A 13,323-nucleotide genomic window follows, 5' to 3' on the forward strand; every position below is an offset into this window, starting at 1 on the left:
CAGACAAAAGACCCAGCCTTCTCTCCACAACCCCCACTCACTAACCCACCCCAATAACCCAGCAGCCTGGGCTGGAAGCTTCTTAATCTTTCTCTTCTTGCTAGCATGGGGATCCGGAGGTGTCATATTCCTCCCAAACATTCCTGCTCCTTTCGTTCCAAATGGCCGGCGTTTTGTCGCCAGACCAGGGCCCCCCTAATGAACCTGGGAGGGGTAGGGTGGCGGTGGTGACGGTGTGTGGTGGAAATGAGGTGGGGGGGACTTCAGAACTCAATGACTGGACATAATTACTTCTCTCCTTTTCTTCATTCCCCTTTCTCTGAGCTAGCGCTCTCCAGGAGCTGAGCAGGCCCCCGGCTTTCGGGCTGGCTGGCCAAACACAAAAGAGAGGAGGGGGGGAAAGGGGGGTCCGGGACCCCTCGGATCAGCTGTCCCGGAGACACGGGGCCAGTCAGCACTGGGTTGACCAACCTGCGATGACCTTACAGCGCCATCGAAAGCAGCTTCTATGTCTGGAGAAAATGAAGGAGGAGAGAAAAGCTAAATAACAAACACTCTCAGGTCTCAGATAACTGTTGAGAAGGTGTTTTTAGCTTGTTAGCGCTATAGCTATAGCTATAGCTAGTTCACAATCATCATTAAGAAAGGCCAGGTGATACAAAATTCAGCTTTATTGACAAAACCTTGTACCAACAATCAGCAGCCATGGATTGCTAGAAAGGCAAGTCAAACCCATGTTTGACTGCAAAAGACCTTTAGGAAGATTTTGCAGCCTTTGGAGTAGTGGTGCACTGTTCTACTGTGCAGCAACACCTGCAGCAAATACGACCTTCTTGGACGAGTCATCTGATGGGCATGTTTGGAGAAAATGGGAACACCTCTCTAACTGTTAAGCACGGGGTGGACTGATCATGCTCTGGGCCTGCGTTGCAACCAGTGGCGCAACAAACATTTCACTCAAATACCAGCAGAAAACATTAATCCATGTGTTAAAAAGCTGAAGATGAAAAGATATAGTTTCTACAGCAGTAATGGTCCAAAACACACCTGAATATCCACAATAGACAGTGCAGTGTCTAGGTTATGCCATGGCCCTCACAGTCCCTCTGACCATGAACATCATCAAAAAAACTCAAAAGAGAAGTACACGCAAAACTACAAACCTTTTGCAAGGGGAAAATGTGTTAAAACCTTCAAAACATTTCTTATTTGCTGTAATACCTGCCAACTTTGGCTTCAGACCATTTATCTCTTGAATTTATCTAATTGGATAATTTCTCATTCATTACAGAAATCTTAACCGAGGTGCCCAAACCTTTGCATCTCACTGTTTATAATATAAAATATAGTCATTTTTATGTATAAAATGTTTGTTATACAAATTATACAGTGAGTAGAAATCAGATCAACACTCCTGGCTGAGGCTATGACTTCTGCAATTACCAGGAAAGCAGTAATTCGGTTTCATCTTACGTGAACTCATTCTCTCATATTCTCACTCTAGTCTTTTGTCTGTCGGGTGTATGGCGTTGGCAACTGATTGCTAACAATTTTCTCACAAGCTCTAAACACTGTACTCCCACCACGACACCTCGACAAGGCTACCCAACACCACTAAACACCAGTACACAAATTAGCCTGCACAAAAACATAGAGTACCCACAAATATATATATATATATATATATATATATATATATATATATATATATATATATATATATATATATATATATATATAAAAATATATATATATATATATATATACCAACCCCCCAAAAAAAAAAAATATTCACTGAACCCCACAGAGAGCACTTGGCAGACAACCATCCACCTCCAATCCCCTTAAACCGAACTCCCACTCACTCATACACCCATTTACCCACCCACCCTTCGTGTGGTGTCAGGTTTTTGGAGTGCTGCCCAAGCTCTGAGTGAGAGATGGCCATTTACAAGCCTCATTCTCCACCAAGACGCTAATCAGATAAATGATCTATTTGTTTTAAAACATCATCAAGTACATTAAGGCTGCAGGAACGCTCGCGTGGTTGCTAGGCAAACAGGGGCTCGGCTACAGTGGGGGGAGCGGATTGGGGCTGAGCCGGAGGAGCAAGCAGAGGCTTCGGGGGGGTCCAATAGCCTGCCAATGGGACGACATCAGAGATGCACTCTGATGGATGCAGAGCAACAAGAGACAAATTAACTACTGAGCGTTAATCACTTATCCCTCTAATGGCACAGGCACACACACACTCACACACTCACACACACACATGCCTCAGGGCACAAACAGTTGCCCTCTAAAACCATTGTAGGACATCACTTCCCCGTCAATGTGCTAATCTAACTCTCAGTTACAGGGACTTTACAACTTCCCAGAGTCTTCAGACTATACCTATCTTCAGTAAGTTGAGCACCCACTTGGAAAAGTCCCAAGAAAAGTCAAATAAGCTTATTCCCCTATGTGCATTTAAGAGAGCCACAGGGTGTGGGTGCTGTGGGAGCTCTCTGATGAGGTCATGCACTGAAAACAGGTGGGGAAAAAAAAACAAGCCCCCTGTAGTTGTGAATTTAGCAAACCTGCATGAACCAGTCTGCTAACTGTGCTTGAAAACACCCCTAAGACCATTCACTCAACTCTGTGCTCCCTGATATGAGCCTTTATTCTCTAAACATGTGATTTAGGCCTCAGTTAGCTGGAACATGGCCTGTGCTGTTTAGCCTGCAACCGAACTTATCTAAGCCTAAATAGCTGGCTGCAAGTCCAAACACAGCAGAACCTCTCATTTTGCCGTTCTGTTATTCCCAACACCAATCGCTGGACTTCGCTCTCTTAGACACTGGTTTTCAGTTGGTAGCTCAGCTACACTGAGGTGTCTGGACGCAGTGGAGCTGTAGCCGAGCTAGCTAAGCGAGTGGGCTACAGATCCAAAACCATGGTGGAAAAAGGTTAAACTCAGCTTTCTGTCCCTTCAACACCAGTCCCTCAATCCCTGGTGATCATTAGTCACCAGTCCCTCGAGTCGCTCTCGTCTGAATGTTTAGAGGTGTGCTTTCTATCAGCCAGACCTGAATTTGACTGTCAGAGAGCAGTTTAGCATTTGTAATTTTCAGATTGACGGTTAAACATTTAAAGAACGACTGATTTGAAACTGAACAGTGTTCACATGTTCACTAGCCATCAGCAGCCGGGGCCCCAACAAAAGGGTGGGTAGATGGAACTTTCTCCCCATATCACTCCAGTGCAGTGCTGGCGGGCACTGGCATCTGCTGGGCGATGCATCTGCTGGTATGCATATATATATATATATATATATATATATATATTTACAGGCTAAATATGGATGTATATGTATTTGATTTATTAAGTAGTACACAACACCTTTTGCACCTTTCAGCATCTCTAGTCGTCGATACCGAGAAGGTGTAGGACTATTGGACAGGGTGGCATATAACCTTGTGCAAAGGAGAAAGGGGTTTATTGAAATCCAAAAACGAGGAGGAAATGAAGGGGAGAAGTAAAATCCAATAATCACTCAAGACTGCAGGGTAAATTCTAGGCTGTTATTTCTCGCCCTGCAATCTTTCCCTCTCACCCCCATCCTATCTCTCTCTCTCTCCTTAATTCCTCACTCAAAGGAATATTTGAGACAGGGGAAAGAGGGTGACCTGGGCGCTGAAGTATGTCAGTAATTACCGGGGTATTAGAGCCATGCACAATGCCTCTACAAAGACTAATTCCGTTCAAAAAAAAATTTCATTTCCTTAAAACTCCTCTACCTATCACTACCATTGCACCCCGGCCAGTCTAATGTACCTGTTTTAACTTACACTTATGTAGTAACTTTCGATCGACCACCAGCACCTCCAGACTCCAGAAAAGTGGATTTGGCTATTATATTTTAATGAATATAAATTGTATTGCCATCATATAATCCATTTCTTTGGAGAATATTCAGTTCACCAACTGGACCAAACAAGCCACTGTAACAAGTACAAGAACTGACCCAAACAAGCCATTGTAACAAGTACAAGAACTGACCCAAACAAGCCATTGTAACAAGGCAGCTGCCAATTATTTATTATTAATAGTTATCTAAGGCTATGTTCACATTAAAGCAGCATTATGCAAGACTTTGCATTTTTCACTCCTTGGCTCCCCCTACAGATGGGGAGTGTATTTCACTTTTACACCACTGCAGTAAATGTGAATCATGCTTTGAGCTCCTCCTAATGGGCAGCTGTACACATGCATTTCTAGACAAGCTGAAATGAAAGGAGCATGTGGACTGGCGTGGTACCAGTGGCACCAGGTAACATTTACATAAATAAACTTTACATAAATATGAATGCTGGTTATGCTGCGTAAATTTTTCCTATGCTAATAAATACATATAAATTCACACATACATAGATAAATAAGAACTGAATATTCCTGACAATATCATGCATATCTAGCATATTAAACCATTTTAAGATTTTGTACCATAAGAGTTCAACAGCACTTATTTGAATGGAAAATGATGGCCATGTCTACTCCATATCTCAGAAGCTAAAGTAGATGTATAGCTAAACTTTTGCACACCACCTGATCAGCACAATGACATTGTTTCCTAAAAAATCCTGAACAAATTGGAGCTGGTCAGTCATGAACTTTCTCTAAAATTTGGTTATTCGAGGAGGACTGACCCATAAAGCCTGCTGGTTATATTGTGAATAATGAGCCTGTAACTCCACCATTGAAATTTCCACCACTGACTCATTTAAGCCACTCTCACTGCTTATGATGAGATCAGGCGCTTTGCACGTTGACCCCAACCCTTCTGAACTGGCCGTTTGCATGTGAGAGTCTGGTCAGCAAGTTGCCCCCCTCCTAAACATCAGCATAGAGAAGTGTTAATTAAGCATTACCAGTGCGCGAGTGAAGAGTCACATAGAGTCAGAACAGCGGACCCCCGAGGCTCCAGAGGGCTAACCCAGCCTCGCTGGACAGCCATTGTCTCACTCAAGGCAATTAGCATTCTGGAGGCCTAAATCTGCATAATTGGCCAGGCAGAGAGAGGGAGAGACAGGGGTGTGAGAGCAGACCACAGGAGGCATTCAAACATCCATAAACAAATATGTGTGTGTAACGTAGAACCCAAACACACACACACACACACACACACACAGGACACTCAATAGCAGCTAATGCACATATGGTGCTACAGCGGTTACAGCAACAGTGTGGGCAAAAAAAACAAAAAAACAAAACTACAGTCTATATACAGTATTACAGTATATATACAAAAGTATTGGGACGCCTGCTCTTTCCTTACTTTTACCAAAATTAAAGGTCTAAAAAAGCTGTCTCTTCTTACCAGGGAAGAAGGCTTTCTACTAGATTCTGGAGCATTGCTGTGAGGATTGAATTGCATTCTCCAACTCCCCAACTCACCTCAGCAATACTGGATGGATCACTATCATTCCAGAGAACACAGGTCCACTGCTCCACAGCTCAAAGCTGGGGGGCATTATACCCCTCTAGCCCACATCTGGCATTAGACATGGTGCAATAGCCAATGTTTATCTGCTCCAGAGAGACCTATTCTACTTACAAAAAAGTGTGCATTTCCACATGTGTCAGCAATGGGTGCAATGTAAAGTAGCTGAATGCATTCATTAGTAGTGTCCACAAACATTTGGGCATATAGTGTATATCAAAATGAGGTGGAAAAACAACATTGGTCAGAACTCATATATCAATTTCTATGCAAAATGAAAAAACAAGATTTATGATATTATAATCTTATCTAATTATTTGTACAGAAAGATCCAAGTTTATAGCATAAAAGCATTTTCCCCATTCTTTGTTATTCGGAATATTTGAGCTTAATACCTCAATAAAAAAAGCTAATGATAACAGTAACAGAGCAGTAAATACATCCAGCAGGGCAGGTTAGTGTTTATTATTAATGCATTGACTGTGTTTAAAAACACATCTACTTGATGTTTTAACATCTGACCGCCCTAATAAGTGCCAATATGTAATAGTCATGAGCATATTCTTCATAAAGGTGCACGATCAGATCAGTCATTTTCTTCTCCTAACAAGCGATTGACAATTGACAGATTTATTATTTAGATTTCTGCAGATCTGTGTTGCAGTGGCCTCTTGGTTTTCGATGAAGCGCCTTATTTGATTCAACGGTATTTAAATAGGAAATATGATTTTTTACTGAAGAATTATAAATGGCAGCTCATTTACACATTTAGCTCATTAAAGGGAAAACAACAGTTTACATTGTGACTTAGAAAGTACTGGAGATGTGCTACTATGAATATGTGCTAAATGTGTTCCATTTAGCCCACACATTGTCAATCAAAATCAAAGAAATAAATGTTAAAAATCTGTAAAATTTATAAATATTAGATATTAGAGTCATAAAGAAATCATAATCTTTGCAGCCAGATTTCGTATGAGGACAACACATAAGCTTTTTAATAAATTCGAGTTTTACAACTGTAAACAACAAGATGTTAGATTAACGTGAATTTTATCACTGCTTTGCCTAAAAAAGTAAAATAAACAAATAAATAAATAAACTTTTAGAATATGTATGTATACACGCATGTATATGTGTGTGTGTTATACCAGTCAGCATCCAACCATTCCATGACCTCCCCAAAACGACCTGACAACGAGCGCCTGGATTAGGGTGATAGGGTGACGAGGAAAGTCATCACCCCTTCGCTGCCCTGCCCCAAATTTGTACCATATTTTATATCCCTATAAATGTATAAATATCTTTCTAAGACTAATCCAGGCCTAATACTAATTTCCACACTACCTAAACATTTATTTATCAGTATTGGCATCAGCATCTGCAGATTTGTACTTGAAAATATTGGATATCAGTCTACAGTTCCTATAATGATACAACCCTACTTCACAACCTGATCCAGTCAGAAGCCACATAAGCAAGCCTACTTGGCAGTATTTAAAAACTTGCCAGGGTTTAAGCCATTTCAGGCTTCCATAGCCTACTTCTAAACTACATGGACCTTGCAGTTCTAGCAGAAGGACATCAAAACCAACTTGTCTTCTTGACTATATTCGGAATAAGGTGGTGTTTTTTTTTCTGCAAACGGTTCTCAATGAAGAGCACTTATGGAGGCCAAACATGCTAAACTTCAGCCTGTCAGGTCAGAGTAACACTGAGTGAAGGTCAGCGCACTCAGACTCTCTGTAGACTCCATGTCTCGTCATGTGATCTGGTTCAGGCCACTTTAGTGGGGAGTCTTCTTAACTCCTAACTCCAACACAGGAAGTCAAGACCCCTGACATATGACCCTGCACACTGTGTATATGCTAGTGGTGGGAGACGTCGTTAGCAAAGTAAGTGATACAGCAGTAATACGGCAGGTATCTTCCTGTGCTAACAACAGAAACAAAGCTTAGACTACAACGTTTCTCCTTCAGAGCAGATGACAAATCTGATGCACAAACATGTGAGAAAGGAAAAGCTGGCGCTTGAGTCCATACTGGTGGTCAACAAGCCTCTCCAAAGCTCTTCATGTCCATCCAGCATGTTCTGATAAGACCTATTGTGTCTCTCTTGATCCCTGCTGGAAACAAGAGCACTTAAATCCACAGTACGAGCAGGCCTCCCAGCCCTGATGAGGAGGATCACCCTAATCCATACATTTGGATAACTAATCCACATTCAGCACCTCAGAGGACACAGAGACTTTTAGGCTAGTCGAGTCCTTAGGCGAGGATTTGGACTTCGGTATGGAGCATAGGTAATAGAAAGGCGCCCCCCCTCCCTCTTCAGACAATGCGCCAGGCCAGCTGAGCCGACAAGAACACGAAGGGGGGGTGGGGGGTGTTTGGACCTACCAATGCGTGAGATCAATTAGGGGTGGTTGAGAGGAAGGCCTGAAAAGAGAAGGGATGACCCTGCCTTGAAGAGGGGCAGCGGGCCAAAGAGAGGCGATGCTGCCAGCTCTTGTTAATCCAACCAGGGAACGAGGTAGTTAGAGAGATAGCAGAAGGAGGGGCAGGGGGGCAACTAACTAAGTGAAATCCAACATATGGCTGGGGGTCTTTTTTCTAAAATGACATTAGACTGTCTGTTGAGTCACACATTTGATGTGTTTCACAGTTGGCAACAAAACCAAAAGAAGTGTGTGTGTGTGTGTGTGTGTGTGTGTGTGTGTGTGTGTGTGTGTGTGTGAGAGAGAGAGAGAGAGAGAAAGAGAGAGAGAGAGAGAGAGAGAAGGGGGGCAGAGAGACGGACTACAAGAATAAATGCACCACAGGACTGGACGATATGATGATATTTAACCTCAGTACTGCTAGAACACTGTGTATGTAGCACTCCATTGTAGGAGCATTTGTAGTTATATAAATAACCTTCTTCTTAAAGAACCTTTAAAAGGTTCTTTACACAGATGCCTCTTTTTATACATATAGTTCTTTAAAGAACCAAAAATGGTTCTTCTGTGGAATTGTTATTATATATATACACCATACTGCCCATCCCTTACACCATATTAGGGTCTAATTATTTATTGTAATAAGATCATCTCATTTGTACTGTATATCTGAATGTTTGATGAAAGGCAGCAGATTAATATTTGATTGTGGTTATCATTTGTCATCTGCTTTCTATATGACATCTATATGTTAATCTGCTGATTAACAGTGTTAACCAAGAAGCCTCATTTTGCTGGTGTTACTGCTTCACTCTAGACTCATACAATCCAGTGTGAGCTTCTCAGTCAGTAAATGCAGCTCCAGACAAATCGCACACACACTTCCTGCCTCTCGCCTCAACAGCAAATTAGACTAATTGCTCAAGTGTGCCTGCCAGTGGTTCCTTAGGGATCTGCAGCTTGAAGTAGGGCCCAAACCCCACAAAACACATTCTGTCCACCCATACCTGCTGTACACTCAAATACCCACATCACCAACAGAGAAAGCACAAACAGCAAAAAGTGGGAAAACATCAATTGCAATTATTCAACAAAGCCTACATTAGGAACCTTCTGTAGCTTTGGTGGTGTAACGTTAGGGACCGTACACAGCTGGGTTTCCTTTAGCTCTTTAATAATGGTCAGGTGCTTTTGTCCGGATATATTTGGGTGGTGGCCCACTCTCAGGACAGCAGTGGCCGGGATAAAACCTGCATAAAACTCCACTGTAGTACCACAGACACTGCTAAATCACTGCTATGTGAGGGTCACTGCTGTGAGTAGAACAGTCCACCACCCACATCACATAGTATCTGTTCAAAAGCGGCCCTACACTCAGGTGCTACAAGGGCTCTTTAAGGAATGTCCTAGAAGAAGCACTTTTTGTTCCGTAAAGAACCATGTTTGTAATAGAGAGGTGTGGATGTGTGGAACCATAAGTGGTTCTTCTATGGCATCGCTCAAAGAACCCTTTGCAGAACCTTTCTTGTCAAGACTGCAGGTTTTGACCAATGATGAATGGGGAACAGACAAAACTGTGCATGACAACTGCACATAGGGTACAGTCTGATAAAGTACACCTACAGTGGATTATTATATAGTGGATAATAATGTGGTCATAAAGTGGTCAGTGGGTCTAAATACGTAGTCAGTGTTCCCAGTAAGGTGGATGGCGTGCGTGTAAGATGAAGTTACTCACAGACATTTCCGGTGTTGTCAAAGCTGTTGAGCACCTCATTTACTCTGATGGGTCCAAGGTTGTCTCTGAAGAAGATAAAGAGGTTTATATGAGTATAGGGGTGTAACAATACACACAATTCAGAATTTGATACAATATGATAGCGTATAGATAACACATATTTTTCTATACAATAAGAGGACTTATTGTGTCCGGTGTTTATTTGTTAATGTTAATATTATATGTGCTGATTACATGCATGCCCACTAGAGGCGCATTTTTAAGTTCAGTGTCATTCGATTTTCAATCATTTGCATATCAAATACAGAGCTCTAACAAACTAAACCTCTACAGCACACCCCCCCCCCCAAAAAAAAAAAAAAAAAAAGTGTACAATGTATGTCCAAATGTTTGTGGATCACCCTTTTACTGAATGCATTCAGCTACTTTAAGTTGCATTGCATTGCCCATTGCTGAAACAGACACACACACACAAACACACACACTATTCTACTGCCCACTGAAGAGGACTTTCTGGAGCAGCTTAACATAAACCTTTTGACACCAAGTCTAATACCAGGCGTGAGCAATATGGGTATAAAGTCTGTCCAGCATTGAGGTGTGGAGAATAAACAGGTGTCCCAATACTTCTTTTTTTATGGTTATTAAAAAAAAAGCAGCACATGACGGCATGCCTGCCATAAGCTCCTTCCTTCAGTTTACTATGATAGGATATGCCCAGATGCCTCGTTGACAGTGATTTCTCACAAATTATGATGCGACAGGCCTTTGTAAGAGACCAAGTGGCCTATCAGAGTTTTAAATTTAGTTCAAATAAAATAAATAAAGTTTGATACACATTGAAATCATTACACCTTTAGAGCAACAACAACAACAAGAAAAAAGTAAAAGCACTTGGTCACAGTATACAGTGACCCGTACCATTACTGGGTACCTAGTTACCAGTTATCCACTTGATCCTTCTTCACAAGGTACTAAGCATATCCAATCATAAACTAGAAGTGACATAGGGCTGGGCAATAGGGTAAAAATATTATATCACAATATTTATAGACATCTTCACAATACGCAATATTAACTGCGATACACAGAGAATGATCGCAGACAAAATGCATCAGTAGCGACCAATTTTTAAATACTACTATTCAAATACTGAAATACCAAACTTAGTACAGTGGTGTTTATTTAAAATCTGCTGCATTTTATGCCATTAAACAGCACTAATGATACTGTCTGTAATAAAACATGCAGTTGATCAGTGTTCTTGAAGCACTGACAATATCCTTGATATGCTAAGAAAAGCATATTGTGTATCACAATCACAAAATTTAACGATACGATAAAATATCCCGAACGAACCCAGTATAACATGCATTTAAACCGAGTCAGACAACAATAATCACTGCCAGAATCACTGCCTGACTCCATCCACAGAATAAAAGGTTTGTCAGATATTCACTGTTGCAGCTCTTGTCCTATAGGAAATCATTCCATTGCCACACCACCTGCAGAGATCCCCACCTGCTTTTACAAGTACTACAGCATGATGGCAAGTGGACACCTGTACTTGAACAGGGTGTGAATGGTTCTAACTTCAGATGAGTAATCGTCCTACGCCATACTGCACTGCCCAGTGGAAAGGCACCTTAAGAGTGCTCCTGTGCTAATGGTACTCATTTTCATGCCCACCTGAGTAAGGCACTGTACTGGGGGAAGCAGGCACTTCTGTACTCAACCCACTGTCCATCTAATGGGTCGTCGCTCTCTGACATGGGAACCTTGGCTCTGGAAAACAGGTTGAATGAAGAGAACCTGCGCACCGACACCTGCTGCACCTCAGCACTGTCGAGCTGTCTCTGCCTCAACACCTGGAACAAGAGGAATTGGCAGTTTATGTCAAAAGCAGAAGGCAGCATGCTCGTGGATGGCATAATCAGAGCATATCACATTACACACGTTCAAGCTCTAGGCCTTATTGTGTGGGTTCCCCAGGACTGGGATTGGGAAACCCTGCACTATAGCCTGGTTCTTCTAGCCCACATGTTTTTGTCTAGACTACCAGCCCAGTACGTGTCTGACATCGTAACAGTTTTACCCCTTTACTGCAGAAACAGCCTTAACTCATCCGGGAAGTCTTTACACTAAATCTTGGAATATTTCTGTAAGGATTTGATTGCATTCAGCCATGAGAACATTGGTGATGTCAGGCACTGATGGTCCCACTGCTCTTAAATGCTAATGAGATTTATTTCCACTCTGGCTGACACTTAGCATGGTGACTTTTTTCCCCAGCATCCAGACATTCAATTTTAATTAAAGACAGGTAGACGTCCAAACCCAGTGTTGTACAGATGCTGAGTTGGAAATCAATGCCACATATCCGTCAAAAACCATCATTAGGTTGACATCAGGCTTCAGCGTTGTTGGATGTTGAATTTTGGTTTCTCAACACCATGACATTCAATGTTCAACATCATATGAACATGAAATGAACCAGATGTTGGGCTTTGATCGTCATACCTCACAACGAAATGTTCTTATGTGGGCATGTGACATTTGGAAGACGTTGGATTTTGGTGATTTAATATTACTTCACTTAACTTAAAACTTAAAAGCTGTCGTTCCTATTCAAGATCAAATTGCATTTTGTCACTCGCCATCACAACCAACATTCAGCTGTATTGGCTTGTATGTGCGCCTTGCCTCCAGCCTCGTATCCAGCTCAAGGACTTGCTCACTGGTCATTATGACTATGTTGACACTGGCAGGCGAAGCTATACTGTGCACCTGCTCTTCAACACTGTAGTTGAGATCCATTCATGATACACTCACTATATGCCCAAAAGGACAGACTCCAGACATCCAGCTGAACATGAGCCTATAGACGTTGGTGGTAGACTGGGTAGGCTCATGTACAGCTGCTCCAGATCATCCCATTCTATTGACAGTGCTCCTCTAGGGAGGTCATACAAGCTAATACAGCACATTAAAGAAGGTGGGTCCACCAACCATAACAGGATGTCTGGAGTCTGTCCTTGTGGACATATATACTGAGTGTATCATGGATGGATCTCAGTGCTGAAGAGCAGGTGCACAGTACTACAGCGTCGCCTGCCAGTGTCAACATAGTCATAATGACCAATGAGCAAGTCCTTGAGCTGGACCGTATGTGTGTGTGTTTGTGTGTTTACAAGACTGGAGGCAACGAGCAGACACTGAACCAGCCTGTACAGTCAGAATAGGTGGTCTCCTCTTCCTCACCTGTCTCAGAATGGTCCACCGAGCCCGAGCTACATCGCTTCCACAGTCGGGGTGTTTAATGTCGTTCATGCTCGGACGACCTGCTCGCTTTGAGTCCATTTCTCACCTAAACAGACCAGTTACAGTGTTCGTGGGACGTAAACAGGTCGGAGACTGTACTCATACAGCTACTGTCTCCGTCAGCTGCCGGCGACCTATAAAAAAACCCCTCCACAACCCCACTATAAACACAAAAACAGCCCCCCAGTTTCTCCCACTACACCGGTATCCCAACACCCTGCAGTAAGGCACGCTGCTTCCGTACACTTCCTTTCCCCAGGAAAACCAATCTATCACCACCATCATCGAGCATAACTTCCCATAGGAAATTCAGGCGACCGGATATCGATTAATCGTGTCTGCCTG

The 13,323-nt window shown here is 42.4% G+C and overlaps 1 protein-coding gene across 1 annotated transcript in view; it reads right to left on the reverse strand.

The window, feature by feature from the left end:
• Positions 1–13,185, reverse strand: part of camkmt (calmodulin-lysine N-methyltransferase) — a 144,482-nt gene extending 131,297 nt beyond the window's left edge. The window contains exons 1-3 of the mRNA XM_072677726.1: positions 12,919–13,185; positions 11,347–11,525; positions 9,658–9,722 (exon numbers count right to left, since the gene is read on the reverse strand). Coding sequence (XP_072533827.1) covers positions 9,658–9,722; positions 11,347–11,525; positions 12,919–13,017 — 343 coding nt within the window. The 5' untranslated portion in view covers positions 13,018–13,185. The remainder of the gene's footprint in view (positions 1–9,657; positions 9,723–11,346; positions 11,526–12,918) is intronic.
• Positions 13,186–13,323: the final 138 nt, after the last annotated feature.

The sequence above is a fragment of the Salminus brasiliensis genome, chromosome 4, assembly GCF_030463535.1.
Source record: "Salminus brasiliensis chromosome 4, fSalBra1.hap2, whole genome shotgun sequence".
Classification (NCBI taxonomy): Eukaryota; Metazoa; Chordata; class Actinopteri; order Characiformes; family Bryconidae; genus Salminus; species Salminus brasiliensis.